General features: G+C 41.7%; 1 protein-coding gene across 5 annotated transcripts in view; it reads right to left on the reverse strand.

Moving 5' to 3' along the window:
* Window positions 1-27,195, reverse strand: part of LOC105483207 (WAS/WASL interacting protein family member 1) — a 120,705-nt gene that overhangs the window by 17,352 nt on the left and 76,158 nt on the right. For 3 of the 5 annotated variants that reach the window (XM_011743931.2, XM_011743934.3, XM_011743932.2), the window contains exons 2-3: window positions 9,282-9,370; window positions 5,017-5,146 (exon numbers count right to left, since the gene is read on the reverse strand). In XM_011743931.2, the coding sequence (XP_011742233.1) occupies window positions 5,017-5,146; window positions 9,282-9,332 (181 nt within the window). In that variant the 5' untranslated portion in view covers window positions 9,333-9,370. Of the gene's footprint in view, window positions 1-5,016; window positions 5,147-9,281; window positions 9,371-20,810; window positions 22,971-24,807; window positions 24,934-27,195 lie in introns of those variants that run through there. The other 2 variants (XM_011743933.3, XM_011743927.2) reach the window with 2 other exon arrangements.

Consider the following 27,195-nt stretch of genomic DNA (forward strand, 5'->3'; position numbering starts at 1 on the left):
TTGATGGGAGGCAAATAAACAAACAAAGATTACTGAGTATTCCATCTAGTTTTCCAGGTTACTTCCCATTGTCTTTAAGCCACAGGATTTTATGACTCTGAAAGGTATAGAAAACTGATACTAATGCAATGGTATTTGTCCAAAGAAGTGCAAATTAGTTGTGTTTAAACCATGCTTATACCCTCTTTAAAAAAATTATCTCTTAATTTGTGTATGTATGCATGTTTGTATTTAAGAGCTTAAACATTATTTAAAGTCCTCTTCCCAAAAAACTATGTTGAGTCTTTGATAAATAGTATATGAAATCTACAAACTAATCTGGGAGAACTGATACTTTTACGATATTTAGACTTTCCATTTGGAGATGTGGTATATTTTCTCGTTTATTCATGTCTTCTGGATTTTTTGGCAAAGTTTTTTAGTTTTCATGATTTACATTACACATGCTTTTTGTTGGGGTTACTTCAAATGTATTTTTGTTTGCTGAAATTGTGAAAGGGATGTTTTTCCTGTTATATTTTGTAACTGGTTATTTTTGGCACCAGCAAATTGTATTTAATATCTAATAAGACACTTTGCTATATTTTCTAAATTAAAATTTACTAAAAATTTATTATCTTGCATTTTCTAGTATGCATGTGGTCTTCAAATAATGAAAAGCCTCCTCTTCTCTAAGAATTGTATGTCTTATTTCTGTTTTATGTAAGTAATTGCTTTGATGGGTAAATTTCCATAACAATGTAAATTATTAACGTTTCTTTTTTTTTTTTTTTTTTTGAGACGGAGTCTCGCGCTGTGTCACCCAGGCTGGAGTGCAGTGGCGCGATCTCGGCTCACTGCAAGCTCCGCCTCCCAGGTTCACGCCATTCTCCTGCCTCAGCCTCCGAGTAGCTGGGACTACAGGCGCCCGCCACCACCCCCGGCTAGTTTTTTGTATTTTTAGTAGAGACGGGGTTTCACCATGTTAGCCAGGATGGTCTTGATCTCCTGACCTCGTGATCCACTCGCCTCGGCCTCCCAAAGTGCTGGGATTACAGGCTTGAGCCACCACGCCCGGCCAATTATTAACGTTTCTAAAGACAATCATGTTCTGATATTAATGAGAATCCCTCTGATGTTTCAAAGTTAATATGAATTACTGGTGTGAAATAGGTTTTGTCCCTTTCTAAATATTCAGTTGATGGATCCTTCTATTTTAGGTTTACAAGAATTTCTTATAGCATGAAATTTTATCAAATGCCTATTCAAGATCTACTGAGACTTTTTATGGTCTTTTTAGTTTGATATGATGACTTTATTTGATATGATGACTTTCTAACATTAAAATGGGATAGGCCGGGTGCAATGGCTCACGCCTGTAATCCCAACACTTTGGGAGGCCAAGGTGGGTGGATTGCTTGAGCTTGAGTTCAGGACCAGCCTGAGCAATATGGTGAGATTTCCATCTCTACAAAAAATGAGCCAGATGTGGTGGTGCATGCCTGTGGTCCCAGCTAGTTAGGAGGCTGAGGTAGGAGGATCCCTTCAGCATGGGAGGTCAAGGATGCAGTGAGCTGTGTTCATACCGTTACTCCAGCCTGGGTGACAAGACAAGACCCTGTCTCCGAAAAAAAAAAGGGGGGATAAACCCTGGTGTTGGTGAATTGTTCTTGTAACATCTGATTGATTTAGATTTGTTTTTTGGTATTTTAGTGTTCTCTTATCTATGATGGTAAGTGGTCCATAATAGGGTTTCTTAATTATAAACATTTTGGGTCAGATAATTCTTTTTTGTGGGTGGCTGTCCTGTCCTGTTCTTTACAGAATGTTTACAGCATCCCTGGCGTCTACCCACTAGATGTCAGTAGCAGCCCTCCCTGACCCCCAAAGTAATGACTAAAAATGTCTTCAGACATTGCCACATATCCCCTGGAATGCAAAAATCACCCTCAGTTGAAAACCACTAATGTACAGCTCTCTTTTTTGTATGTACTGCCTTTGTCAAGTTTTGACATTAGGATCATGCCGATTTCATTATAATTATTAGATAGCTTTCCATCTCTAACATGTTGGGGAATGATTTATACAGCATTTGGATTAGCTTTTCTTAAAATCTTTAAGAATTTGCTAATAAAACAATCTGGCTCCAAAGCTTTTTGGAGAGAAAGTAATTTAATAAAGTTTTTATCTTTTCCCTTGCTCACTGAGGTTTCTTGAATAAATGTATGCTTTTCTTAGAAAAGTACTTTCTTTAATATCTTAAAACATTTTAGCAGATAACTTTATTGTACTACTTTAATTTTAGAAAATATGCTTTGAATCTCTTATTTTATCTGCTTTCTGAGTTCCACTTTTATTCATTTTTATTTCCTTTTTTTCTGGATTAGGTTTATCATAAATTTGTGTTAGCTCTGTATCTTTTCTAGATGCAGTGCTTTCTGGGATGCTTATGGTAGCTCTGCTATGGAAGAAATAATCTGATAATAACTGACAAGAATTACTTCACCTAACAGGATAAAACATATAAGACTAACAATTTCTAGAAGTGTATGCAAAATTGTTTCCATATAAAATTTTAAAATTTTGGTAATAATATTAACATTGCCCTTGTCATTCAAACACTATTCATTGATGAATGACACATTTTGGAATACTGCACTTCACAGGACATATTTACATGGTATTGAAACTTTAGAGGGACTCCTGCAGTATCAGACATCATCCATTAGTGTTTTTTTTTTTTTTTTTTTTTTTTTCTTTTTGAGATGGAGTTTCGCTCTTGTCGCCCAGGCTGGAGTACAAAGGCACAATCTTGGCTCACCACAACCTCTGCCTCCTGGGTTCAAGCGATTCTCCGCCTCAGCCTTCCAAATAGCTGGGATTACAGGCATGTGCCACCACACCCGGCTAATTTTGTATTTTTAATAGAGATGGGGTTTCTCCATGTTGGTCAGGCTGGTCTTGAACTCCCAGCCTCAGGTGATTGGCTTGCCTCGGTCTACCAGAGTGCTGGGATTACAGGTGTGAGCCACTGCTCCCGGCTCATTAGTGTTCTTAACCTGCAACATCTGTCCATCTTACAGAAGCTAAAGCTGAGGATAGTTAACTGCTTCTAGATTATTTTTTCAGTAATTGAACTGTAGGACAGCCTGAGTTTGGGAGCTATCACACATAACCACGGTCAACATTTTGACATACAGCCCAGGGAAGTTTCACATGCAAACAGATACAAAACCATGGATAAATACTGTTGCTTGCAAAGAGCTTGTGACAGCAGTATAGGTGTCCAGTTACGTGCATGAACAAGGGCCTGCACTGGACTGTATCTTCCTTCCATCAAGGAAAGCACATTATTAAACATCATGGAAGAGAGAAGGACTAACGCTATTTCCATTAAATGAGAGAAGTGAACATTGGAGAATACGATTTTTCAAGGTTTCCACTAGTGGATTCAGGAATAGGTCTAGACTGTCCAGTCTCCTTCAACAGAGCCCTAGGCTCCCTCTTGTAGTGAGGAGAACCACAGGCCTCTGTCTTAGAGGCCAGCAGCTCCTCTGGCCTCATACCAGGGACCATGATTCAGATGGCTATTGGAGGGCTGATTAGAGGGATTATATTATAACCGCATTCTTTTTGTGGGCATTTTGACTTACAAGTCAGACTGTGTCAAGAGTTAAATACCTTAGATCCTTTTTTTTTTTTTTTTTTGGAGACAGAGTCTTGCTCTGTTGTCCAGGCTGGAGTGCAGTGGCACAATCTCAGCTCACTGTAACCTCCACCTCCTGGGTTCAAGTGATTCTTGTGCCTCAGCCTCCCAAGTAGCTGGGACTACAGGCATGTGCCACCAAACCCGGCTAATTTTTGTATTTTTTGTAGAGACAGGTTTTTACCACGTTGTCCAGGCTGGTCTTGAACTCCTGGCCTCAAGTGATCCACCTGCCTCAGCCTCTAAAAGTGCTGGAATTACAGGTGTGAGCCACTGCGCCCGGCCATAGTTCCTTTTTGAAAGCAGTGCATTCTCACTCGCACCACTTGGCCCAGTAACAGAACAACATTCAAAGGCCTTATCTAGGTCTTTCACTTTTCCTTTTTCCTCCCAAACCAGTAGTCCACCTAACTCTGATCCTTCTTCTTCCTTCTGTACTCATTAGGCATTTCTCCCAGAAAGTTCCCTGAAGCACTTCTAATCCTCTACTTTGCAAATATTCTGCCTCATTATTTACTTGTTGACAAAGCTCCATCTGGTGATTTTGGAAGGTCAGTCTATTTCCTGTTGTGTCCAAATGGGATCTATAGTCTAGGATGAATCTTGGGGACATCTGGCAGGCAAAGGAAGGGTCTAGAAATGTGAGGAGACAGCCTTAAGATCTACTTATTAATTGCCAGTAGAATTCTAGTCATGGATTATTTTTTGTCTTGTTGTAAATGTTAATAAGTAGCCTTGTTCCAGAAAGTACCTCAGACTTAGGTGGGTAGATAAGTGAAGTTGTGACCTCATTTCCTTTCTCTCTAAGCTCCTAATAATTGTATCTTACACTTGAATTACATTTTCCAGACAACAAAACATTTTACAGGCATTATCTAAGCTCATGACAAACTTGTGAGGTCAATAGAACATGTATTATCATCTCCACTTTAAAATGAAGACAACAAGGCTTGGAGATGGTACGGGATGGATGTGCCAGGTCTTGAACCCACAGCTTTTGATTCCAAGGCTAGGGCTCTTTCCATATTTTATGCTGCCTCCTCATCTGCGGTGCCAGGAGCAATGGGTTAATCTCCAGAAAGTGTTGTGAATAATGCAGAGAATTGCTGCTGTGTATGTCTTGGACAAAGAATTATTATACTGGCTTCTTGCAGTATTAAAGGGGAACCCAAGCCAAAGCTGCGGCCTACAGGGAGTGATACAGTCCCTTATTTTGCTAGCTTTGCAGCTGTTGTTAACCGAAAAAAAAAAAAAAATTGAGGGGTGAGCGTAGGGTTGATTATTAGGCCGTAAACTGTGCCTCTTCATGCAAAATAGCTTTTTTCACTTACTGTCCAATATTGGTGCACTTCTGTCATTGGTGACTGTCTTCTTTAGTTTCTTCCCTTTGCTGATATCAGAAAGGAGAGCATTTCTCCCAGCCTGCTCTGTCTTATTCAAGGTAGGCTTCTCTGTATTGGCCTGAAAGGAAGCCATACAAACAAGTAGTCATCTCTTGGGTTAAAATCATGTATTGTAACACTTGGCTGGGAAAGGTTGGGTATGGGAAGCTTGTTATTAAGGTTCTTGGTGACAGGTTGTAAATTCTCAACAAGTTTTAGAACCCATATCATTCTTTTTAAGATCCAGACGTTTGGAAGCAGATGCAGCAATAAATTATGTTCATTTTTAAGGGAGGAAGAGTCAGTCCTTGATTAAAGTCTCTGAAAATTCAGACCACAATCTGACTGAAACTAACAAGGCCAGGTTAGAGTGAGATGACTAGACATGAGAAAAGAAGTTTAAGTCTGGGAGGGTTCTGCAGGACATTACCAGGCTTCATTCACTAGAGGGTACCCTGAAGAATAACTTCCTTTTCCCATCTTTTAGAACTAACCCAGTGCAAGGGAAAAACTGTCTCTAGCAAAAAGAGTCAGCTGTATGTTTTTTAAACCCACTAAAGTTCTAGAAAATAATTCCCACTGTGTATATTGCCAAAGATGCTTTTTTTCAAGTCAGATTTATTAAGGTATAATTTACATATAGTGAAATTACCCTTTTTAGTTACAGTTCTGTGAGTTTTGACAAATATATACAGTTGTGAAACCACCATCACAATCAAGATATAGAATATTTTCATTACTTCAAAAGTTCCCTCATGTCCCGTTGGCATGAGGTGTTTCTGATGTTTAATTCTGATGAAAGCTTAGCTCATGGAAATTGCAGAATGGATACAAGTGCTACTTTAACGTGTTTGATTATTTTCTTGTGTTTCCAGAATTCCTATGAAAGATCCCCACCTACTATGAAATTGGGATCTTGCTCCTTCAGGAAGTGTCCAGCAAAAGGACTTAGATGTAGGCACCTGCCTGTGTGCCTGTGTCTTTCACACTTGGAAACTGGCTAGGTCTTGTCTGTCCCAGGGAGAGTCTGGCTGCCCCAAACCCACAGGTCCTTTCTAGGCTGGCCCCAGCCCTTCTGATGGGGATATGATTTCAGATTTGCCAGTTAGGGCCACAGGAGGAAAAGCTGGGGAAATGTATGGCTCAATACCTTACCCAGCCTTTAAAAAACAATTTTTTTTTTAAGAAACAGAATCTCATTATGTTGCCTAGGCTGGAGTGCAGTGGCTATTCACAGGTGTGATCATCATGCACTACAGCCTCAAACTCTTGGGCTCAAGTGATCCTCCTGCCTCAGCCTCCTGAGTAGTTGGGATTACAGGCGCGTGCTACTGCTCCTGGCCTAACTCAGCCTTTTATTAGCAGAGTTAGAGGCAAAGGAAGAATTCAGAAAAACCCTAAAGTGGGCTAACCAGAATTACTGTGTAATTGGAATTATACTGTGTAAACAGAATTACTGTAAAATACGGTAAAGTTGGAAGCATCCTGAAATAACTAAATGATAAAGTATTACTTGCTTATGATAATAATCATTAACATATATAGCTTTTACTCTGTGCCAGGCACTGTTTTCAGCACCTTATGTGTATTACTTCATTTAGCCCTTATCAACCCTGTGAGTTATTTCAATTTTACAGACAAGGAAACTGAAGTACAGGGAGTTTAAATCATTTGCCCCGGTCACCTAGTTAGTTGAGGAGGAGCTGGGATTCAAACCCTGGCAGTCAAGAGCCTTCCCTACAAGCTGACAGAAGGGTAAATATGGGCTCCAAAATGCTCATCCCCATCAGCCCCAACATACTGCTGAAGCAAGCCTGTCAAAAGTTTCTCTGCTGTCCTTCCAGAAATGCTCTCTGCAAACACAGTTTGCTTTTGCTAATGGGATTCTCCTCTATTGTTCTGAAACTTGTTTGTTTTCAACTTAACATACTTTGGATGTCCTGGAAAGAGCTCTTAACATTACCTGCTGTCTTCATTTTAAGGATGAAAAAACTCTGAGGCCTAGAGAGGTTAAGTGATGTGTCACAGTGGATCTCTGAACAGTTTTGGGTTAGCAACCTTCAGTAGCCTCCTGTTCTGCCTTAAAATTTATTTTGACAGCTGACCTCCCTGGGTGCTAACTTCTCTCGTGTTCAGGGCCCTTAATTATGTTGTTTCACAAAGGCAGTGGTCTATGATGGCCACCAACCCACCTTTTCCCTTTCTTCATCTCTATATTCTATTTATCCACAGTCTTGCTTTGAATTAGGTAATAACAGATAGAAATGAGTTGATAAGATAAACAAGGTTTTCCAAACTTCAAGCATTCTGGTATAAGATTCATGATTTTTGTCATCTTCTCATACCACCTGTGTTATTTATTTAATATTTTTTATTAAGTCAGTTCACTATAACCCATACTTTTGGGGAAATATGGATAAATGAATCCTGCTATGTTAGCCAGATTAGAGGTTCTCAAACTTATCCATGTGAAGGACCAGTGTTTTGTTTTTGTTTTGTTTTGTTTTTGAGACACAGTCTTGCTCTATCACCCAGGTTGGAGTGCAGTAGTGCAATGACAGCTCACTGCAGTCTTGACCTCCTGGGCTCAAACAATCCTCCCATCTCTGCCTCCAGCGTAGCTGGGACTACAAGCATGCACCACCATGTCTGGCTGGCTAATTAAAAAAATTTTTTTTGTAGATATGGGGGTCTTGCCATGTTGCCCAGGCTGGTTTCGAACTCGTGGGCTCAAGTTATCCTTCCACAGTGCACGCCTGGCCGAGGACCAGTCTTTTGAAAAATATTTTCATCAGCAACTGACACTTTTGTAAAATAACAATGAATTATTAGAAAAACGAATTAGTTTTTTAAAAAAGACACACAACATCCAATCTTAGAAACAGACAGAAAACTACTGTCAAATTGCTAGAAATGCTTCTAAATGCTTACTTTCAATTTTTGTCCTCATCACTTTGGGGACTCTTAAAAAGTAGTTGGAAGGCCACACTCTGAGTAACAATAAGCTAATTAATGGGCAGTTCTTCTCACTAGGTATCATCCTCAGATGAGTTATATAAATGCGTCTCATGGAAACCTGGGGCAAGAAACTTTCTCTCCAAGCCTCAGTTTCCCCATGTGAAAATGGTGAAAAGGAAGGAACCATCAGTGTGAGGCTCCTCCTCAGTGAAGGCTTCACAAGCTGGAGAGGGCTTTGTAACAGAGTTTATCTTGGGGCCTTTCCATATGACCAAGTGGAGGGTTGCCAAATTCCTGGAAGAGGGCACACTAACTTCCCCAAAGAGGTCTATCAAAGGAGCAGGATGAGCCAGGCACAGTGGCTCACACCTGTAATCCCAGCACTTTGGGAGGCTGAGGTAGGTGGATCAACTGAGGTCAGGAGTTCAAGACAAGCCTGGCCAACATGGTGAAACCCCGTCTACACTAAAAATACAAAAATTGGCTGGGCATGGTGGTGTGTGCCTGTAGTCCCAGCTACTTGGGAAGCTGAGGCAGGAGAATCACTTGAATGGGAGGTAGAGGTTGCGGTGAGCCGAGATCATGCCACTGCACTCCAGCCTGGGCGAAAGAGCGAGACTCAAAAAAAAAAAAAAAAAAAAAAAAAGAGACCAGGATTAATCCAGTGAAGAAATTCTTTTGGGAAATAAACATCTAAATGCCTAAATGCAAGTATAGATTTAAAGGAGGATGTGAATGTGTGTGGGAGAGGTGGTGGGGTGAGATATTTGTCAAAAACAGATTGGGAAAAAGAGGGGAAAAGGCAGAAAAAAAGAAAGGAGTGAGACTGGAAGACACTTTAATGGAATGCACCGCAGGCAGAGACCTGGGTTTCTAGACTGTCCAGCCCAGAAGTTAAAGGCCAGACATTGAGTTCATCTGAATGAGAACAGTGCACACTCAGAATTGCTCCTGCAAACTCTATCTCAGGCCAGCACATTTCCCTGCACAGATGCGGCAGAAAACACCTAATCAGCCACATTCCACCCTTGTACTATCCATCACATGAGACCTTAAACAAACAAAACCCTTCGTGTTGTTTGTATTTGCTGGGTTTCAGGGTTTGGCTTACTCTGGGCACAAGGAAAGCCTGTTGTATCACATGTAAGCCAGAATGCAAACACATTTAATACAAACACATGCGTGCCAGGTTTTGGCTTCATTTGGCTTGCTTTATGCATAGAAAGTGATTGCATAGAAAGCGAGGAGACACTCACCAGTGCAAACGTCGGGGGCGGTGGGGGTGCTGGAGGGGGAGGGACGGGCATCTTGGGCAGTTATGCGTTCAACAGTCTTGCTGATAAATCTGGAAAAACAAGAATGCGATCATGTATTAGATGTAATCTTAGTAATACTGTCCTAATCTGCCTTCACTTTCCCACCAAAGTGACAGCTCCACCTAGCTCAACTCTTAAAAGAGATGGGCTTACCTTTACACCTCACTGCTAAAACGTTACTGTTCTGGAAGGATCCCGGCAGAGGGGCTTCCGAGCCGAGGTGCTCGGAGAGAATGGAGGCCACATCCAGTGCCTTACTTGGCTCCATTCCCCCACCCACCACAGCAGGCCATGACCCACCCAGGTGGGCCTGGTTAAGCAGGAAAGTCTCACACAACTGCTCGGATGTGGATATATCCTCGCCAAGTTTGACTGAAAACAAATTCACTTCAAGTGGCTTCTCCTGCTAGCTAATTTCCATGACAATCCTTTCTTGCTCTCCCACCCCTCTGGCTTTCTCCTCCCATTCTTCCTGACATTCGCCCAAGTCTGTGTGTGTACTGCAGGAATATGAAGATGAATCTACTTCTAGTCCTGCCCTCAAAGTTCCTAGTCCTCCAGGGAGAGGACACGGAGAATGTAAAGTGGAAAGCGGGGAGCAGCAGGTAAATCGGGGTGGACGTGTGGGGGTCAACCTTATGTTTGGAGCACTCAAAGACCAGCCATCCCTATCTCTGTGCTCCTTAGCATTTCCTCAGAGGATCTAAGCACAAACAGAGGGGGAACGAGAAGTCAGACCTAGGACTCCCAGGCCGTTTACTAGAAATGCACTTCATTTACAAGAGACTGTCTTACCTTTGTTTGGGTAAAAAAATTATATACAAAGAAAATAAGAAAGAAGAGCCTTTCTGCAGAGTGTGCTTGCTCTGAGAACAAAGGGAAGGCCAGATTCCGTAGCTGGGTAGGAGAGTTTAGGGACCCCAGGTGGGTTAGGGGGCAGGGCGGAGAGGGCAGCCTGGCAAACACCAGGGCCAGGAGAGGCGATGGCCAGGAAGTGCCCAGGAAGTGCCTGGGGAGTTACACCAGTCAGGAACCCTCTCCCCATTTCCTCCAATCCTTCCAGTCCTGTTCCTTCGCCTCACTAGAACCCCTGCTCCCTCTGCCCTGTCTAGGACAACGCCTCACCCACTGTTCTCATCCCTAAGTAATGCCAGCTTCTCCCGCTCCATCCTTGCTACACAAACTGGTCCTGGATGGGCAGCATGGGCATCACCCAGGAGCTGTTAGAAATGTCAACTCCCAGTCCCTTTTGCCCCCAACTGAATTCGTTTCAGCATTTTAACAAGATCCCTGGGTGATTCATATGCACTAAAGCCCAACTGTAGAGTTCGAGCCTGAAACCAGTGGGCAGTCTGGGACACCAGCCACCTGAATAACATTATTTCCACAGGACATGTGTCCCAAATTTTAAACTGCAGAATTATGTTTCTTTTTAAAAATTTTTAAATTTTATTTACTTATTTTTTTGAGATGAGGTCTTGCTCTGTCACCCAGGCTGGAGTGCAGTGGCAAAATCATAGCTTACTATGCCTCAAACTGATGGGCCTAAGCAATCCTCCTGCCTCAACCTCCTGAGTAGCTTAGCTAGGACTGCAGGCATATGCCACCGTGCCCAGTATTTATTTTTATCTTTTATTTCTGTTGTGATGGGGTCTTGCTATGTTGCTCAGGCTAGTCTTGAACTCCTGGCCTCATGCGATCCTCTTGCCTTAGCTTCCCATAGTGCTGGGATTACAGGTGTGAGCCACTGTGCCAGGCCTTTTAAACTCTCAATAGTCTCTTAATTGCAGAAAACAATTTCTTAGAACTTAAAATATTCATTTAGTTCCACCACTACAAGTTAATGTGGAAAACTGAAACCTAAACAAATACTTTCTATTGAGATAATGCTAGATGGCTTGCTTTCTGTGAACAGAAATGGACTGGAGAAGCTAAAACAGACACTGCTGGACTTGTCACAGCCGCCGGGAAACAAGAATTAAGACAGTTCGCAAAAGTCCCATTCAAAGTGGGCTGTCTAGAAAATGAAAAATTTAAATTCCACAGCAGCAACAGCAGCTCTCATGTATGGAGAATCCGCTGGATCCAGGGCTCTATCCTTGCATGGTCTCTGACTCCTAAGACACCAGAAGCCAGCATAGCTGTGCTCATTTGATAGACTCAGAGAAATTAAGTCACTCCCTAAAATACCCTGAAGCAATTCATTCAGTCATGTCCTTTTGGTTCCTGCTCTTCTGCTGGATAACACTGCCTCACTCACTGCCGTTTTAATGATCTAATAAGCACTTTCAGGCAGGCAAATTAGTGCCACAGCTCACCTGTTAACTAGGCTGGAATCTGTTTTCAGTAAGAGACTGTCTCAGGCAAGGATTCTTTTAAAGTATGTTTCTTAAATTGCTCTTTCTGGCATGACACCAATTAGTCACCCATAGGGCCACATGGGCACTGTGAGCAGGACTGGGTGCCTGTGTTAGGGCGTCCTCTGTCAAGGGGCATCTCCAGTGGCACATTCAGAGGCCTTGGAGTCAGACGTCTCCTCCAGGAGGAATGACGGGGATCTGAAACTGAATTTAGGCCTGACTACTGCAAAAAAAGCTGGAGCCAAATCAGTGGTATGACCAGAGCTGGGAAAGGCTTACCAAGGAAGGGAGATAGCCTGGTCTGCCTGGTGGGCCCAAGAGATGGGCTCTGGGAACAGAGCATCCATGTGCTTGGTCGATGAAAAATCCCTCAAGCCTATTTTGTCTGATTCCATGTTCACTAACTAATTTTCCGTCATCCTGTGATCCTACTATCTAGGAAGGAGTGGATATTCTGGTCAACTAACAGGAACCTCTTAGGGGTGTGGTTGTCATGAGTTCGGCTCTCATAGCAGAGATCAAATTGAACTTCTGTCCTGCACAGCTTAGGGGCCAGACTGTGGAATGGGGGACCCTTTCAGGGGCTGCCACCCTGAAAGACCTCCTTAATTATTTTACAATTCTCTGTTGCTGCTGTTTTAGTAATGTCTGTGCACTAACTGACTTGTATATTAACTTCTGGATGACAACTTCAGGGAGGGCTGTGCTAACTTCATGGTCCAGAGGGCTGGTGTGGGAGAAACAGCAACAGTCATGGCTGGGGCCAGGGCCAAGGCCAGATTGCAGAAATTAGCAGCAAAACCAAGGTTCAGGGAGCAAGATGCTATTAAAGGGTCTGGGGTATTGCAGTCTTTCCTTCCTGGCCACTTCAGACGGACAGTGGGGAGAGGGTCTATGAGTGAGCGCTCTCACTTTTTAGAGGGTGGTGCAGAACTAAGTGCTCTTTCTTCTCCTCTGTAGACTTCTGTTTGCACGGCTTGCTTTCCCTGGCCCCATCTCTCAGTCCCCTCCAGATTAACTGTCCCTTTCCAATCTCAGTGGTAACACAGAAGAGGGAGGCTGCCATGTCCTCTCTCCTCCTTTTTAGCTGAACATCTGCTGGGCATGGTCTGGACTTCTCCAGGCTGGGGCCTCAAGGGAAGTGTGTGAGAAACCCGACTCCAGTACTGCCACCTCACTCAGCCCCTGGATCAAAGAAGACTAAGCTCGTGCGCCCCAACACTGGGCCCACCGGCCACGCCAGGCCCACTTCTTGGCTGTCTTTCCACCAGCCTATGGACTCCACGGGGTCTTGCCAATACCTGGCACAAAGTAGGGTTCTTACTAAATATATATGCAGTGAAAGAACTGTGTATCACACAAGCCGAGTGCTTGCCACTGGAAGGGCTCCCAGCATCACCCCAGTGCACTGTGAGATCCAGGTAAAAGAGTCAGCCTTATTTCAGAGGGTCTTGCTGGTGTTACATACTGGGACTTACTTTCCTGGCAGCCTCCAACTTCCCCAGAGAAGTAGAACTCCAAGGCCTTGAGATAGGAGGGCTTCCCTCCTCTCATGGACTTGATAGCCCACATCAGAGCCAGAGCCAGATCTTACTGAAGGCCTTGGCCCTAGAGCATGGATCTTAACAGACCAGGCATTCCTGCCTGGATCCTCACACCCAGAGTCTGTAGATAGAATTCAAGGGTTCATAAACTTGGATGTAAAAAAAGCACATATTATTTCTACTAAGCACTAACTGAAATGTAGCATTTCCTTTGATTATGAATGTAGGCCACAAACCACAGTATCTGATATTCTTTCACCAATAGTTTTCACATGATATTTTCACATCATATTACAACTACACATCAACAATTTTCAACATTCTGGCAACGTTTAAATCTGTTGCTAAATCTTATTGTTTAAACCATTAATAAAGAAGTACATATTTTAATAAAGTAGTTTCCTTTGTAATTCTCTGTATTTTATTTTATGCATTTAAACACAGACACAAAAGGGGCCCTTTGGGACTGTGAGTGGTGACTTATACCTGTAATCCCAACACTTTGGGAGGTCAAGGTGGAAGGACTGCTTCAGCCCAGGAGTTTAAGACCAGCTTGGGCTACAAAACGAGCCCTTTATCTCTAAAATTAAATTAAATTAAATAAATTAAATTAAATTAAAAAAAAGAGTCTTTTGGGCTTCACCAGTGGGTTTATAGAATGAAAAAGGGAGAACATGAGACCCTTGGTCAGGCAAATTTGGTTCTGAATCCTTGCTCTGCCACCTGGCAGATTCAGATGGGAATCTGTTTTTCTCATCTGTTAAATGGGAAGTTGCTGAGCAGATTAAATGAAATGGTGTGTGCAAGGCTTTCAGCGTGGCCTGGGGGAGCAAAGCTGTCAGTGGACAGGGCTGAGATCTGTCCTTTGGAGGGTGAGGATGGGTCCTGCTGGTACAAGCTGCTGAGTGCCTGGCAGAGGAGGGATGGACCTGGAGGCTAGTCTGAGGGGCCGCAGCTTTGCTCAGTGGCTGCGGGTGGATCTGCCTGGGTGGGAATGAGGCCGACTGATGACTGGGCTTCCCAGCATTTGGTTCTTCCCTTGGAGATGGGAGCATGGCAGGAAAGGCAGCTGACTCGGGTGCAGGAGAGGCCTGAGAAGAAGGGAAAGGACTCAGCAGCAGTTTCCCCAGTGTGGTCAGTCATCTCCTGCGTCAGAATCTGCTGGGCCCGTGTCCGGCTTCCCAAACTAGTTGGAGTCTCGGCAGTGTCGGATCACGTGCCTCCCCACTTGCTGGGCCTTGCCCTCCCAACCCAACCCAGGCAATGAACTTTAAAGAAGATACACTTTTCACAATTAATTTCTTTTTAAGAATAATTTCAATGTTTAAGTAACTTTCATGATAGAGAGAAAAGCCAGACTTTCTAAAATCTTTACTTGGTGTGTTGACTCCTACGTACACAAAGAAAACCCAAAGGATAGAAAAGGCTTTTGTTTTCACATACAGTGTTATGGTCTGAACTATGTCCCCTGCAAACTGATATGCTGAATTTCCAACCCTCAGGACCTCAGAAGGCAACTGTATTTGGAGATAGGGTCTTTAAAGAGGTGATTAGGCTAAAACGGGTGAGATCTTAATCCAGTTTGACTGGTGTCCTCATACAAAGAGGAAAAGACATCAGGCATGTGCTCACACAGAGGAAAGTCTTCAAGTAAAGACGCAGTGAGAAGGTGGCCATCTGCAAACCAAGGAGAGAGGCTTCAGAAGACACCATACCTGCCTACATCTTGATCTTGGACTTCCAGCTTCCAGAGCTGGGAGAAAACAAGTTTCTGTTATTTGATCTACTGAAGCTGTGGTATTTTATTATGGCAGTCCTAGCAAATTAATATTTAACACTCACATTTAGACAACATTCACTGATCCCAGATCAGCCAGGGCATCTTGCAGCCTGGACCCACTTGTTAAACATGCAAGGAGCACTGTGAGAGAAAGAGAACTGCTTGGCCCACTCCCCACCAGTACAGGGGACACATTCTCCCCAATGGCATGGCCAACTAGAGGTCAACCACAGCTCACAGTTCAGTCCAGACGTGCCCCAGGAAACTCATGGTTTCTTCTTCAATGTGGTCATCTAGGAAAGCAGAATCATCCCTGAATGTAAAATGACTGCCTTCCTTGGGATCAAGAAAATCGGGTAGTTATTTAAATAAACTGTTTCTTAGTTTCATAGCCAACTTAAAATTCATTCTAGATTGCACTGCCTAGGGCCCACACTACAGAATGACATGAGGTGGGGAGTGATTCCTAATAGTCCCCCAGTGAACACAGTTGACAGTCCTCCTCCAAAGGCTGGTCTCTAATCCCACGTGGGCAGGGGTTCCATTAGAGAAGATGAGAAGCAGCTTTATCCAATTACGTTTATCATTAATTTGGACTATTAAAAAATATAAAGCATTTTGCTCTATAAATGTTGCTAAAAGTAACCCTTAAATACTATCATACCTAAAATGAATGGTGGAAAATTAAGCTTTTTTCCCCCAAAAGATTGAATCGATAGAGGAATATTTTATTTGCTGGGGGTGGGGGAGAGTATCAGAAATAATATTACTGGACAGATTAAAAAATCCAACTGCTTTCTTGCCCTCATTATTTTCTATTTTTATTTACATTTATTTATTTATTTATTTATTTATTTATTTATTTTTTTAGACAGAGTCTGGCTCTGTTGCCCAGGCTGGAGTGCAGTGGTGCGGTCTTGGCTCACTGCAACCTCCACCTCCTGGGTTCCAACAATTCTCCTGCCTCAGCCTCCCAAGTAGCTGGGACTACAGGCTCGTGCCACCACACTTGGCTAATTTTTGGTAGAGATGGGGTTTCACCATGTTGGCCAGGCTGGTCTGGAACTCCTGGCCTCAAGTGATCCACCCACATCAGCCTCCCAAAGTGTTATGATAACAGGCATGAGCCACCATGCCTGGATTCATTTATATTTTACTTTATATATAATGCTCTTAACTCATTTTCATCTATGTATTTCTTGAGTGCTTTTGGCTTCTTCAGGTTAGTTTTTTGTTTGTTGTTGTTTTCTTCAAGATTTCTTTTTCTCCTTTTGTATTGTAGAGAATACAAAAATATACAAAGATGAAAAAAAAGTACTGAAGTTGTATTTAACCACTAAAGGAAGCACTGAATAATAATTAATTTTTAGGTGAAAAAGGGTTGGGGGTCATAACCAGAGGTAACTCTTTGTTATTTTGATACATGTCCTTCCAGCTTATAAGTACATGTACAGCTCTCTCTCCCCTTCCCTTTCTCTCTCTGTGTCACACATATACATATACACACAATTGTTTGACCAAAAAATATTAACAGAACAAAATTGATAATACATGTAACGCAAAAGTGTTTTCCTGAGAAAAGGTTTTTAAATTCATATTGAGTTATTACAACCATAAAAAATAACTGCAAGGGCATTCATTACAAAGACAGTGAATCCACTCCAAGTCACCCTGCAAAAATAAAATCATCGAGCAAACTCAAATTGCTGCTAAGATGGTGAATTTTAAAAAGCATGTCGTTTTGGGATTCCTACTCAACTATTCTTGATTCTATTCTTTAGAGACTCCTCCATGATGCAAACTTAGCTGGATGTATTTAAGATCTGAAAACCATTAGAACTAATTAAGATGAATTTGGCTTTGTTCTTCAACTTCCTGTAAAAAATGCTCAACAGGAAAATTGATGTTCACAGTAAACCACAGTCATCCTGTTTCTTTAACACAATCTTTTCACAGCTGCAGTTGCCTGGAGTTTCTATTTTATGTCGCGAGTCACTGTGCAACAGCTCTACCGTCCCTTCCCCCCACCATGTGGTCTGGCCATTTTAGAAACTTTCAATACCTTTGCAGAAAGGTTCATTTCTATTATTGCTACTCTTCCTCTCTCCAAGCTGAAGGGCCTCGCTCAGAGCAATGAGGCCATGGATACAAGAGGGGAAACAGAAAAGGCAGCTGGACTCCAGAGGAAGCAAAAGGCAGAGAAGAGGAAAACAGCTTGATTAGCAAATCAGCAGCCTCACCCAGTTGGTTCTTATGCATTGTTAGTCTCCATTTGCGCTGAATGTAGAGCACACGCTTGCCATATACAGAATCCCTCATTTCTCAGAATGTACTGCTCTTTTCTCAATCATCATTGAAAACAATTTACTTCAGCGACGTCTGATTAGGTTGTCTTCTTAATGGTAAATGTCAGTTTAAGTCTCTGCTGAACCTGGAAATGTTTCTTTTATAGTTATTTTAGATAAGGAGGTGATTTATTTTGGCAGGGAGTAGGAAAGGTGCTTTTCAAAGAAGACATTTTGAAGCATCTCTAACGTCATTAAGACTGGCTAGGAGCTTGGACACAATTTTTACTGCAAGAGTACTGCTAGGGAAATAAAGGTTGCTATGAAATAAAATTATTTTTTAATCCACTATTATGCACATTTAATTTTAAAATTAATACAAATTCATAGACATCCAAGACCCTTTTAATAGTGAGAAAATGAAGGTGAGCTGAATGACCTGCCTACCTGTCATTATTTAACTGAAGGAAAGGGAAAGGAAACATTTTTTACTTTATCCTTATAATTAAAGAGTAGCAGGTTTTCTCCCATACTTCCCATCTCTTTAAAGGGTTCAAATCTCCAAGCTAAAGTCTTCCTAAATTGCTATTACCACATTTAGTTCTACCAGAGGATTAAGATGTGCCACTGTTTCTCTTTCTCTCTCACACACATATACACATGGCATATATGTTAGCACACTTGATACAGTGTATTCATTTTATCATTGATAGTACAGCTTTATGATACAAGCAGAAGTGTCACCAAGTTTACCTCTGAAGAAGTGAAAAGACTTAGAAAGGAAAATATCTTACTTGAGATTATTAGTTTCAAAGATATTTACTGTTGCTGTGACATTTAAAGCAAAACATTTGTACTCTCAGATTCCCAAGGCCGGAAAAGCACCTCAAGAAATCATACTGGCTGGGTGTTGTAGCTAATGCCTAGAATCCCAGCACTTTGGGAGGCCAGGGTAGGAAGATCGCTTGAGCCTAAGAGTTTGAGACCACCCTGGGCAAACATAGTGGGACCCTCATCTCTACAAAAAAAAAAAAAATCTAAAATTAACTGGGCATGGTGGTACACATCTTAGTTCCAGCTACTTGGGAGGCTGAGGTGGGAGGACTGCTTGAGTCCAGGAGTTTGAGGGTGCAGTGAGCTCTGATCATGCCATTGCACTCCAGTGTGGATGACAGAGCAAAACCCTGTCTCAAAAAAAAAAACAAAAAAAAAAAAAACAGAAAAGAAAAATCATACAATTATTTATAATGTTGCTTCCAAGCTGCACTTGCGAAAAAAAGCTCTTACAATTCAGATAACTTCCTCCACATTTAGTTGTTAGGTGGCCTTGGATAAATTACTTAGCTTATCTAAGTCCGGTTTTCAAAATAATAGCACTTACTTAATAGGGTTATTCAAGAGTTAAATGAGGGAGTGCTTAATAAGTATTAGCCATTTTCAAAAAACAAAATAAGCAAAGGTGAAGAACCTAACCCAGAACAAGTGGTCAGTAAATATTACAGTATTTCCCCCATTTAACCACGAGAAAGAGAAACCGTGAGCTGATTTAAATCAGCCTACGTCTGTACACCCATGCAAACTTCTGTATTACAAGTGAATGGTGAAGGAAGATGTGTTTAAAGTGCATTTCAAATTTCTCAGAAAAGCATACTGATTAAGGCATTCCTTATTCTAGTATTTTTTTACATTTTTAATTTTCAGGACAGACAGAGGTATTTATGGCAGTCCAGGAGAAATGCTTTTTTCAACAACAAGCACATGTTTAACAATTTGAACAAAATGAGTCAAACCTTAAAGCAGAAATGTATCACAATTTAAATAGCCAGAAACTTCCAAAGTAAATGATGTGTGTTCATAAAATGTTAAGAAGGCTTCAAAAGGTCATAAAACTTAAAGGGTCCAGGAATTCGGTATCACTTCATCTTACATTTTAGGTAGGTTGGGGAACTTCCAGCCTACAGGCCAGATTTAGAATCTGATCAGATCTGAAGTTGCTGCTTGACCCCAGGAACTAATTTTCACCACAGGGAGTTCTCTGAATATTTCAGTCCACCCAGAGTATGTGTAACCCTTAAAAGGTTAGATATTAGAGTAGTTGAAGCGCTATGAGCAAATAGCCCATGAATAAACTTTTCAAAGAGCAATAGAAAACCTGACTTCATGAAAAATGACTTTTAGGTAAGTCATTTAACGACCTTAGACCTACAAAAGGAAGAGTTTTGACATGATGATATTCCAGTTCAGAAGCAACAAAGCTTGATAAAGTTAACACATAGCACTGTAGTCCAAGTGAATTGTAAGAGTATGATTTCTACACAGATCAACCTCAAAACCTTTCCCCAGTTTCTCATCTTCCTCTCTCACTATCCTGTCCTATTCTTTCCCCAGTCTTTCAACTTTCTCTCTACCAAGTTGTCTTAGTTTGCTTAGTAAGAATCTTTCAGGAGCCTTTTCATTTACCACTTCTCCATTCTCTACTACATATACTAGGTATGACATTAAATTATTTAAAAGAACTTGTATGCTTGTAATCCCATCACTTTGGGAGGCTGAGGTGGGCGGATCACTTGAGGTCAGGAGTTCGAGACCAGCCTGACCAACATGGTGAAACCCCGTCTCTACTAAAAATACAAAACAAAAAAACCAAAAACCTTGTACTTAGTGACTAAAGTTGTATGTGCCTTCTGAGTTTTGCAAAGCTTTATTTTATATTTCTCCACGGGGAGAAAGGAACATAAGTCAAGTTGTTTTTTCCTACATATTCTAGAAAAAAGTTTTTTTAACCTAAAAAGTTTCCTTAGTTCTGCTCTGTAAGTCTCTGAGTATATGGCTTGAAATTTTAAAAATCACAATATTTTATGCCAAAACATTAATCATATTTAACATAAAGTTATAATTAATGCTATAGAATGTGATTTGCGATAGTAATTGTACACACACTGTTATAACAGGAATAGACTTATTCTAAAAGACAAATCATATTCTAAAAGACTCTGCTAAGAAATGGTTTAGTTTGAGTTTTGAACTTAAATAGCACATCGGCAGCAAGAGAACTGCCAACAGCTTAGTTCCATGGTATTTTCGTTTGAAGCTTCCAATGGCTCCTTGAACTTTAAAGCACTTATTGTTACTGGCCACACCAAAGATTCAAAGGCAGTTGTGTGGACAACTGTATCATATACCAAAAGGATATATTTACTGACGTAAGTCCCCAATTTAAATGGGAAAATAAATTCCTGTGGATCCAAACTTGTCCAGTGGTCAAGAAAAATTCTATTGAAAATCTTGCTTACATTTTGGCTCAAAGCATAAGTTATGAATCATTCACAATCACCATAGTGGTGAAACTAGCATTCTGAGCAACAGGAATAGCTCACATGGTGTTCCACAGAAAAATTAAACAACTTTATCTCGACATACTATGGTCCATTAAAAGCCATTTAGTTCTTCCCTGTAGCTGATAAAGGAAATAAACTTAGTTTGAATATAATTTTTCTTACCATTCAAGGGTACTGCAGGGAGCCATGGTCAGGGACACAGGCAGACAGAGGGCCAGCAGGACAGAAGCCAAGAGAGAATACTGTCCCTGAAAAAGGTATCATCTTCTAACGCAAGTGTGAGGTCATTTTTGGACAGCCATTTTGGACAAGCTCTGGCCTCTTGTTAAATGTGACATACTGAGTCAGAGGCAGACGTCCTTCTGTGGTTATTCGCTTCCTGTCTGATTAATTTGTTGTTTGTTCCTTCCTCCTTTGCTGCAGAAAAAGAAACTAGATTGGTTTTGCTTAAGAAGCAAGCAAGAAAAAAAACCTAAATTAAAAAAAATTAAATGTTTCTCCTCCCCACAAGGTGTAATACACAGCTATTTGGTACAGTGACAAGAGGCGATGAGCGCCTCCACTCCGTAGAGAGTCCAACTTTATTCTAGATATTCCCACAAAAATAACTGTTCATGGAACCTGAGGAAAATTATATTTGAAAGTATCACTGTAAATACTGACTATTCCATTAAGTAATAGGGAAAAGAGTCACTCAAGAAAGAAAAGCTCTTACCTACCTTACCTTATCTCTTAATTAGGCTAAGGGCTTCTCTCATTTACAGGGCATTCAAGTGTGTGGGGAGAAAGTTACAAATGCAGGTGAAGAGAGCAGGTCAGGTGTATGAAGGCAAATGAGGTTCTTTTTTTGGTTTTGTTTTCTTTCTTTCTTTCTTTTTTTTTTTTTAGAGACAGAGTCTTGCTGTCACTTAGGCTGGAGTGCAGTGGCATAATCATAGCTCCCTGTGGCCCCTCCTGGGTTCAAGTGATCCTCCAGCCTCAGCCTCCTGAGTAGTTGACACTACAGGCATATGCTACTGCACCTGGCTAATTTATTTTATTTTTATATTTGGTAGAGATGGGATCTTGCTTTGTTGCCCAATCTGGTCTTACACTCCTAGCTTCAAAGTGATCCTTCCATCTTAGCTTCCCAAATTGCTGGGATTACAGGCTTGAGCTACCATACCTGGCAGCAAATGAGTTTTGAAACGTGATTTTGGTGCCCAAGTCAGGGTAAATAATATACAGCTTAATTCAGCTGCAGATCCATAGCTTTCTATGCCAAAATGTTTCTGTCCCCCACACTTAATGGGGTAACAGTAACTCTCCTAGAAGATGCTTGACAAAAGCATAGAGATAAAGAGGGCAGAAGGAAGAAAGTCAGATTTCTCATTATTAAAGAACTCAAGAGGTGAATGGCAATGGAATACATGTAGAAATCATTTTATCGAAACCTTCAGTTATGTATAGAACGATCTGAAAATGCTCTAATTTTTTCTTAACCCATCTTAAAGGTTCAGACTTACATTTGCAACACGTAGCATATAACTCTGAAAAAACAGTAACAGTGGAAGAATTAAAAAGAGAGGCATATTTCAGAAACTAGCTTCACTGTAAAATCTGAATGTTGGGTCCTGATTCTGCTGGGATCAGAGGCCAGAGGCATGAAAAGAACACACGTTGTCTAACACTGCCTTACCTGTAAAGTGATAGAACTGGGCTAGATGAGTAATTTTCAACTCAGGTAGCTGCTGGGGGTGGAGAGCAGTGAGTGGGAATGGTGGGGGCAGGGGTCTGCAGCACTCAGTGGGTAGGGCCCGGAATGTGAAATTTCCTATGGTGCTTATGACAGTCCCACCCAAAATACCAGAAGTGCTCCTACTGGAGAGTACTGGGATAGATGATGTCTAAGGATCTTTTAAACTCAAAATTCCCTGAGATAGGAGTCTAACTGCATGAGCAGATTCATGATGCCAGGCCGTGGGCACAGTTCCTGGAGTGGTATCTCCAAGAATAAGTGACTGAGAGTCCTCTGCTTTGCCTGGAGCCCCTTGAAGGCAGAGACTGCCTCTTGTCTAACTCTGGCCTGGTGTCCACCTGTGACTTAACACACGAATAAATACCTGCAGGCATGGGACTGGACAGAGGTGGAGGCCTGCAGCAATCAGCACTTCCCCTGATACAAACCCTCAGGCAAAAAGAAAACTTGATCAACTATTAAGTAAACGCCTGAGTGAATCTTTGAAGAAGTCTAATTATAGTCGGGTCTAAAAAGAGAACACAGGCAATATGACAATTTCTCTATATATTTACAGATTTTGAAGTCCTCTAAGTAAGACACCCCAAACACACACACACACACACACACTCTCTCTCTCTCTCTCTCTCTCTCTCTCTCTCTCTCTCTCTAGCTCTCTCTCTCTCTCTCTCTCAGTACACATACCATTCATGGCTATTTCCATCCCTTAGGGGAGTGGTCCCTAACCTTTTTGGCACCAGGGACCGGTTTTGTGGAAGACAATTTTTCCCCACGGAGTGGAGGCAGGGGGTGGGGATGGTTTCGGGATGAAACTGCTCCACCTCAGATCATCAGGCGTTAGATTCTCAGAAGGAGCTCGCATGCACAGTTCACTTTAGGGTTCTTGCTCCTCTGAGAATCTAACGCGCAGCTGATCTGACAGGAGGCGGAGCTCAGGAGGGAACGCTGGCTCACCAGCTGCTCACTTCCTGCTGTGTGGCCTGGTTCCTAACGGGCCATAGACTGGTTGGGGACCCCTGCCTTAGGAAAAGCTCACTTAGAAGGGAGTATGTCACCTAGAAGGCTGCAGTTCCCAAGACACGCAAGGGAGTAGTTGTGTAGTTTGAGTCTATTCCTACAATCAACTTTGGACACATTTATCAGGTGTCTACTATGCACAATAGGACATAAATTAGATAATGTTCCTCCCCTACTTAAAACCCTCCAATGACTTCTCATTTCATTTAAAAAGTCCAAACCCTTAGGTCCACAGGGACCCACAAGATCTGGCCCCTCCTTAACTCTCTGCCTTCATCTCAAGTAATACTCTGCCTTGCTAATTTACCTTCCACACCTTTCTGTTCCTTAAATGCACCAAGCTCATTTGCATCTTGGGGTCTTTTACTTGCAAGCCTGGTACTCTCCCCTGGTACACTCATCTTTTGGTTCCTTTTTATTCTTCAAATGTCAGCAAAAATGCTCTCCCTCATGACCCATTTCTGCTCCCGTTTTCTTTTATGCATAGCACACATCACCACTTGACACTGTCTTATTTATGTTTATTTACTTGTATGCCTCTCCCTACTAGAATCCAAGCTCTATGAGAGCAGGGACCTTGTCTATGAGAGCAGGGACCTTGTCCCATCTTGTTTCTGCTGTTGCTTTAGCATCTAATGCTGCACCTCACACCTGGTAGGTGTTTGAAAATAAGTGTTTGTTGAATGAAAAAGAAAATCAATGTTTCTTACAAATTCTACTATAACATAATGTTCCTTTTTTTTTTTTTTTTTTTTTGAGACAGAGTCTTACTCTGTTGCCTAGGCTGGAGTTCAGTGGCATGACCTTGGTTCATTGCAATCTTCACCTCCCAGGTTCAAGTGATTCTCATGTCTTGGCCTCTCTAGCTGGGACTACAGGCGTGCACCACCACACCTGGCTAATCTTTTTGTATTTTTAGTAGAGACAGGGTTTCACCACGTTGGCCAGGCTGGTCTCGAACTCCTGGCCTCAAGTGATCCATCCACTTCAGCCTCCCAAAGTAATGGGATTATAGGCATGAACCACCACGCTGCCCAGCATAATATTCCTTTAAAAGCTTAAGACTGTTCCCCCTGAAATGGTAAAAAACAAATGCCAAGACTAGACTTAAGCCTTCTTGGGAGAAGCTGTTAAAGGGAAAATTTCCAGAGAAAAGGTCAGTAGGTAAAACCCTTGGCCCATCAGTGGGCTTGGCAATGCAGGCAGAGTCTTATGCAGTGCAGGTGGCTTATGCCATTGGGCAATGCGAAGAGAAAAATGGATTAAGAAAATTGAAAACAAATAGAACAACCAATCAGAAAGGAAGGGGAGGAAATAAAAAGGTAAAGGAAATAAGGCAAGAAAAGCTGGAAATGGGGAGAGATCATGTGGTGGGTAGGGGAGAGCTCTAACCACACTGCTGACCTCAGAGGCTTTGGAAGCCACTTCTCCAGTGGATGACCCACAGGTGCTGGGTGTAACAGTGCTGTCTGGTCTTCCTCAGTGAAGTGGAGTTCTCAGATCAGTGCCAGCTTTTCCAGCAGTCACATTCTTTAAAAAGAAAAGAACTTTAAGGCTGCAGGAGACTTGTAGAGATCAAAGTCTACATCACCACTTACAGAGGAAGAAACAGGGTTACAGAGAAGTTAGGCATCCTGCCCATGTCACACAGCTAGCAGCAGCAGAGCAGTGGCCAAAGCCTGGGCTCCACTCCACTGTCCAGTGCCATTAATGTCTTCAGCCTCATTTCAGGTTCAGGTGATACCACCTACCTCCTTTCTGTAAGTATAAGAAGAGGCAGAAGGAAGAGAGTGGAAAGAAAGTCTGTGATGTGGATGGGAGAGGTTGTTATACTATAACCAAAGGCCTGAGATAAGTAGATTGAAAGCCTGGATGAATAAGGACAATCACAATTCTGGACTTAAAGAGAATTTTAAATGCATATCTCTTTTTCATTTAATATACATCAGTTCGAGCTTAATTACAGAGTAAAACAATAACCAATAGGCTTGCAGACCAATCACATAAAGAATCCTCCATATTAATCTATAGAAATAAAAAGTCAAGAGCAGGCAGAAGATTATAAAACAATAATGTAGGTCTCGCCAGTGTGGAAAAAGTGCTGAAGAATCATAGCCAACAACTCTCCTGCGGTGGCCCCCAATCATGGACTGAATCAGTGCAACAGTGGCGTGTGTAAAATATGACAACATAAGTTTTTAATAATTCTGGTTTTTCAAGTTGCGTTTCCATGACTACCTGTTATGGTGCAGTATTTGCCCCAGTAGTGGAAAGCTGTTTTATAATACTGCATTCCTCAGTTCTAAAACTTACATTATTCCTTCTTAGACTGCAGAATGACACCTTAATAGATTTTTAGGGTGATAAAGAAACACTGCCAGATTAAAGATATGCATTAGCTGTAAGAATCTATTTTTGAAATGTTAAAATATGGGAATTATTTGATTTAAAAGAGCAGAAACAAAGGAATAATCCTCTCCACCATATAATTATCAGTATAGCTACGCAGAGGGTTGATCATTTAAAAATCATCTCAGAAACATAGAGAAATTAAAAACAAACCTTTTAGTATTCTGTACCCTGTTAATATAAATTGACATATTTACTTGGGGAAAAGTCTGCAGTGTATTCCGTTGTGTTTCGGCAGCTCAGCAACCATTCCCCCTACTTATAATCATGTCCATTTGTTTGTGTGGAGAATCATCCCCCGCTCACTCTCAAAACATGTGCATCCACAGGCATTCACTCCCACTCCAGACAGAGGAAAAGCATGTGATTCAAGACTGGCTCATCAGAGCCTTGCATTCATTTGGCCCTAGAGACTTCTGGTGATGGCTTGTGATCATCAGAATCAAGGAAACTTGTAGCCTGAGGCGAGCTCTATCCCTGAGGGATGAGGCTGGAACCAGATCTGTGAGGATGTAGGGAATAGGCCTGTTGCACTCATCCTTTGACCACATGGGGTCTAAAACCAAGACCAACAAAATGGGAATTGGAAGACGGAGAAAAACCAAGTGCTGGTGTTGTTGGTTGAGCCCTGAATCTATCTATAACTGAAGATGGCCTTTTTCTAGACCTTTAATTTATGTTAGCAAATAAATTCTCTGTTTTATTTAAGCTGGTATGGTCACGTTTTCTATTATTAGCAATACAAAGACTCTTAAGTGATATAGGAATTGGTACTAGAAGTGAGTGTTGAATGTGACTAAGCCTAAAATGTGCAACTGGCTGATTGAAGGTTGGGGAAGGCTAGCACAGGCTGGCCTGGACTGGAAAGTTGGCAGTCCTTGTTAACTGACAACAAAATAGCTAGTTATGCTGCCACCTATTGACTCCTCGGTCTAAGACAGGGGCCTACTCATGGTACACCATTAAAGGATTCACTAGAAAAACATTTAGAATGGTGCAGTGTGTTGGCTGTTTCTTGTGTCCTTTACTAAGATCCACAGGAGAGAGATAAATGTAGGCTGAAAACTGACTAGAGGCACAGAGGGAAAAAATACAGCTTTGTTAAGAGAGGCCATTTTTTGGCTGTGATCTGCAACCAAGATGGGTGAGAGTCAAATAATTTGGAGACTTGTGGGTTGGAAAACCCAAATTCTCTACGGCATGCTAACATTAGATAGAGTGGGGAGGGACTCAGTCATAATCCGGAGAGACACAATTCCAAACACCAGAATCCTGAATATTGAAATCCCAAAATATCAAAATCCTGAAAATATAATTCTGGAAGAAATCATAGAGAATTCTTTGAAAGACATTTATTTACATTTTTAAAGGAGAATTTATTTA

The sequence above is a fragment of the Macaca nemestrina genome, chromosome 11, assembly GCF_043159975.1.
Source record: "Macaca nemestrina isolate mMacNem1 chromosome 11, mMacNem.hap1, whole genome shotgun sequence".
NCBI lineage: Eukaryota > Metazoa > Chordata > Mammalia > Primates > Cercopithecidae > Macaca > Macaca nemestrina.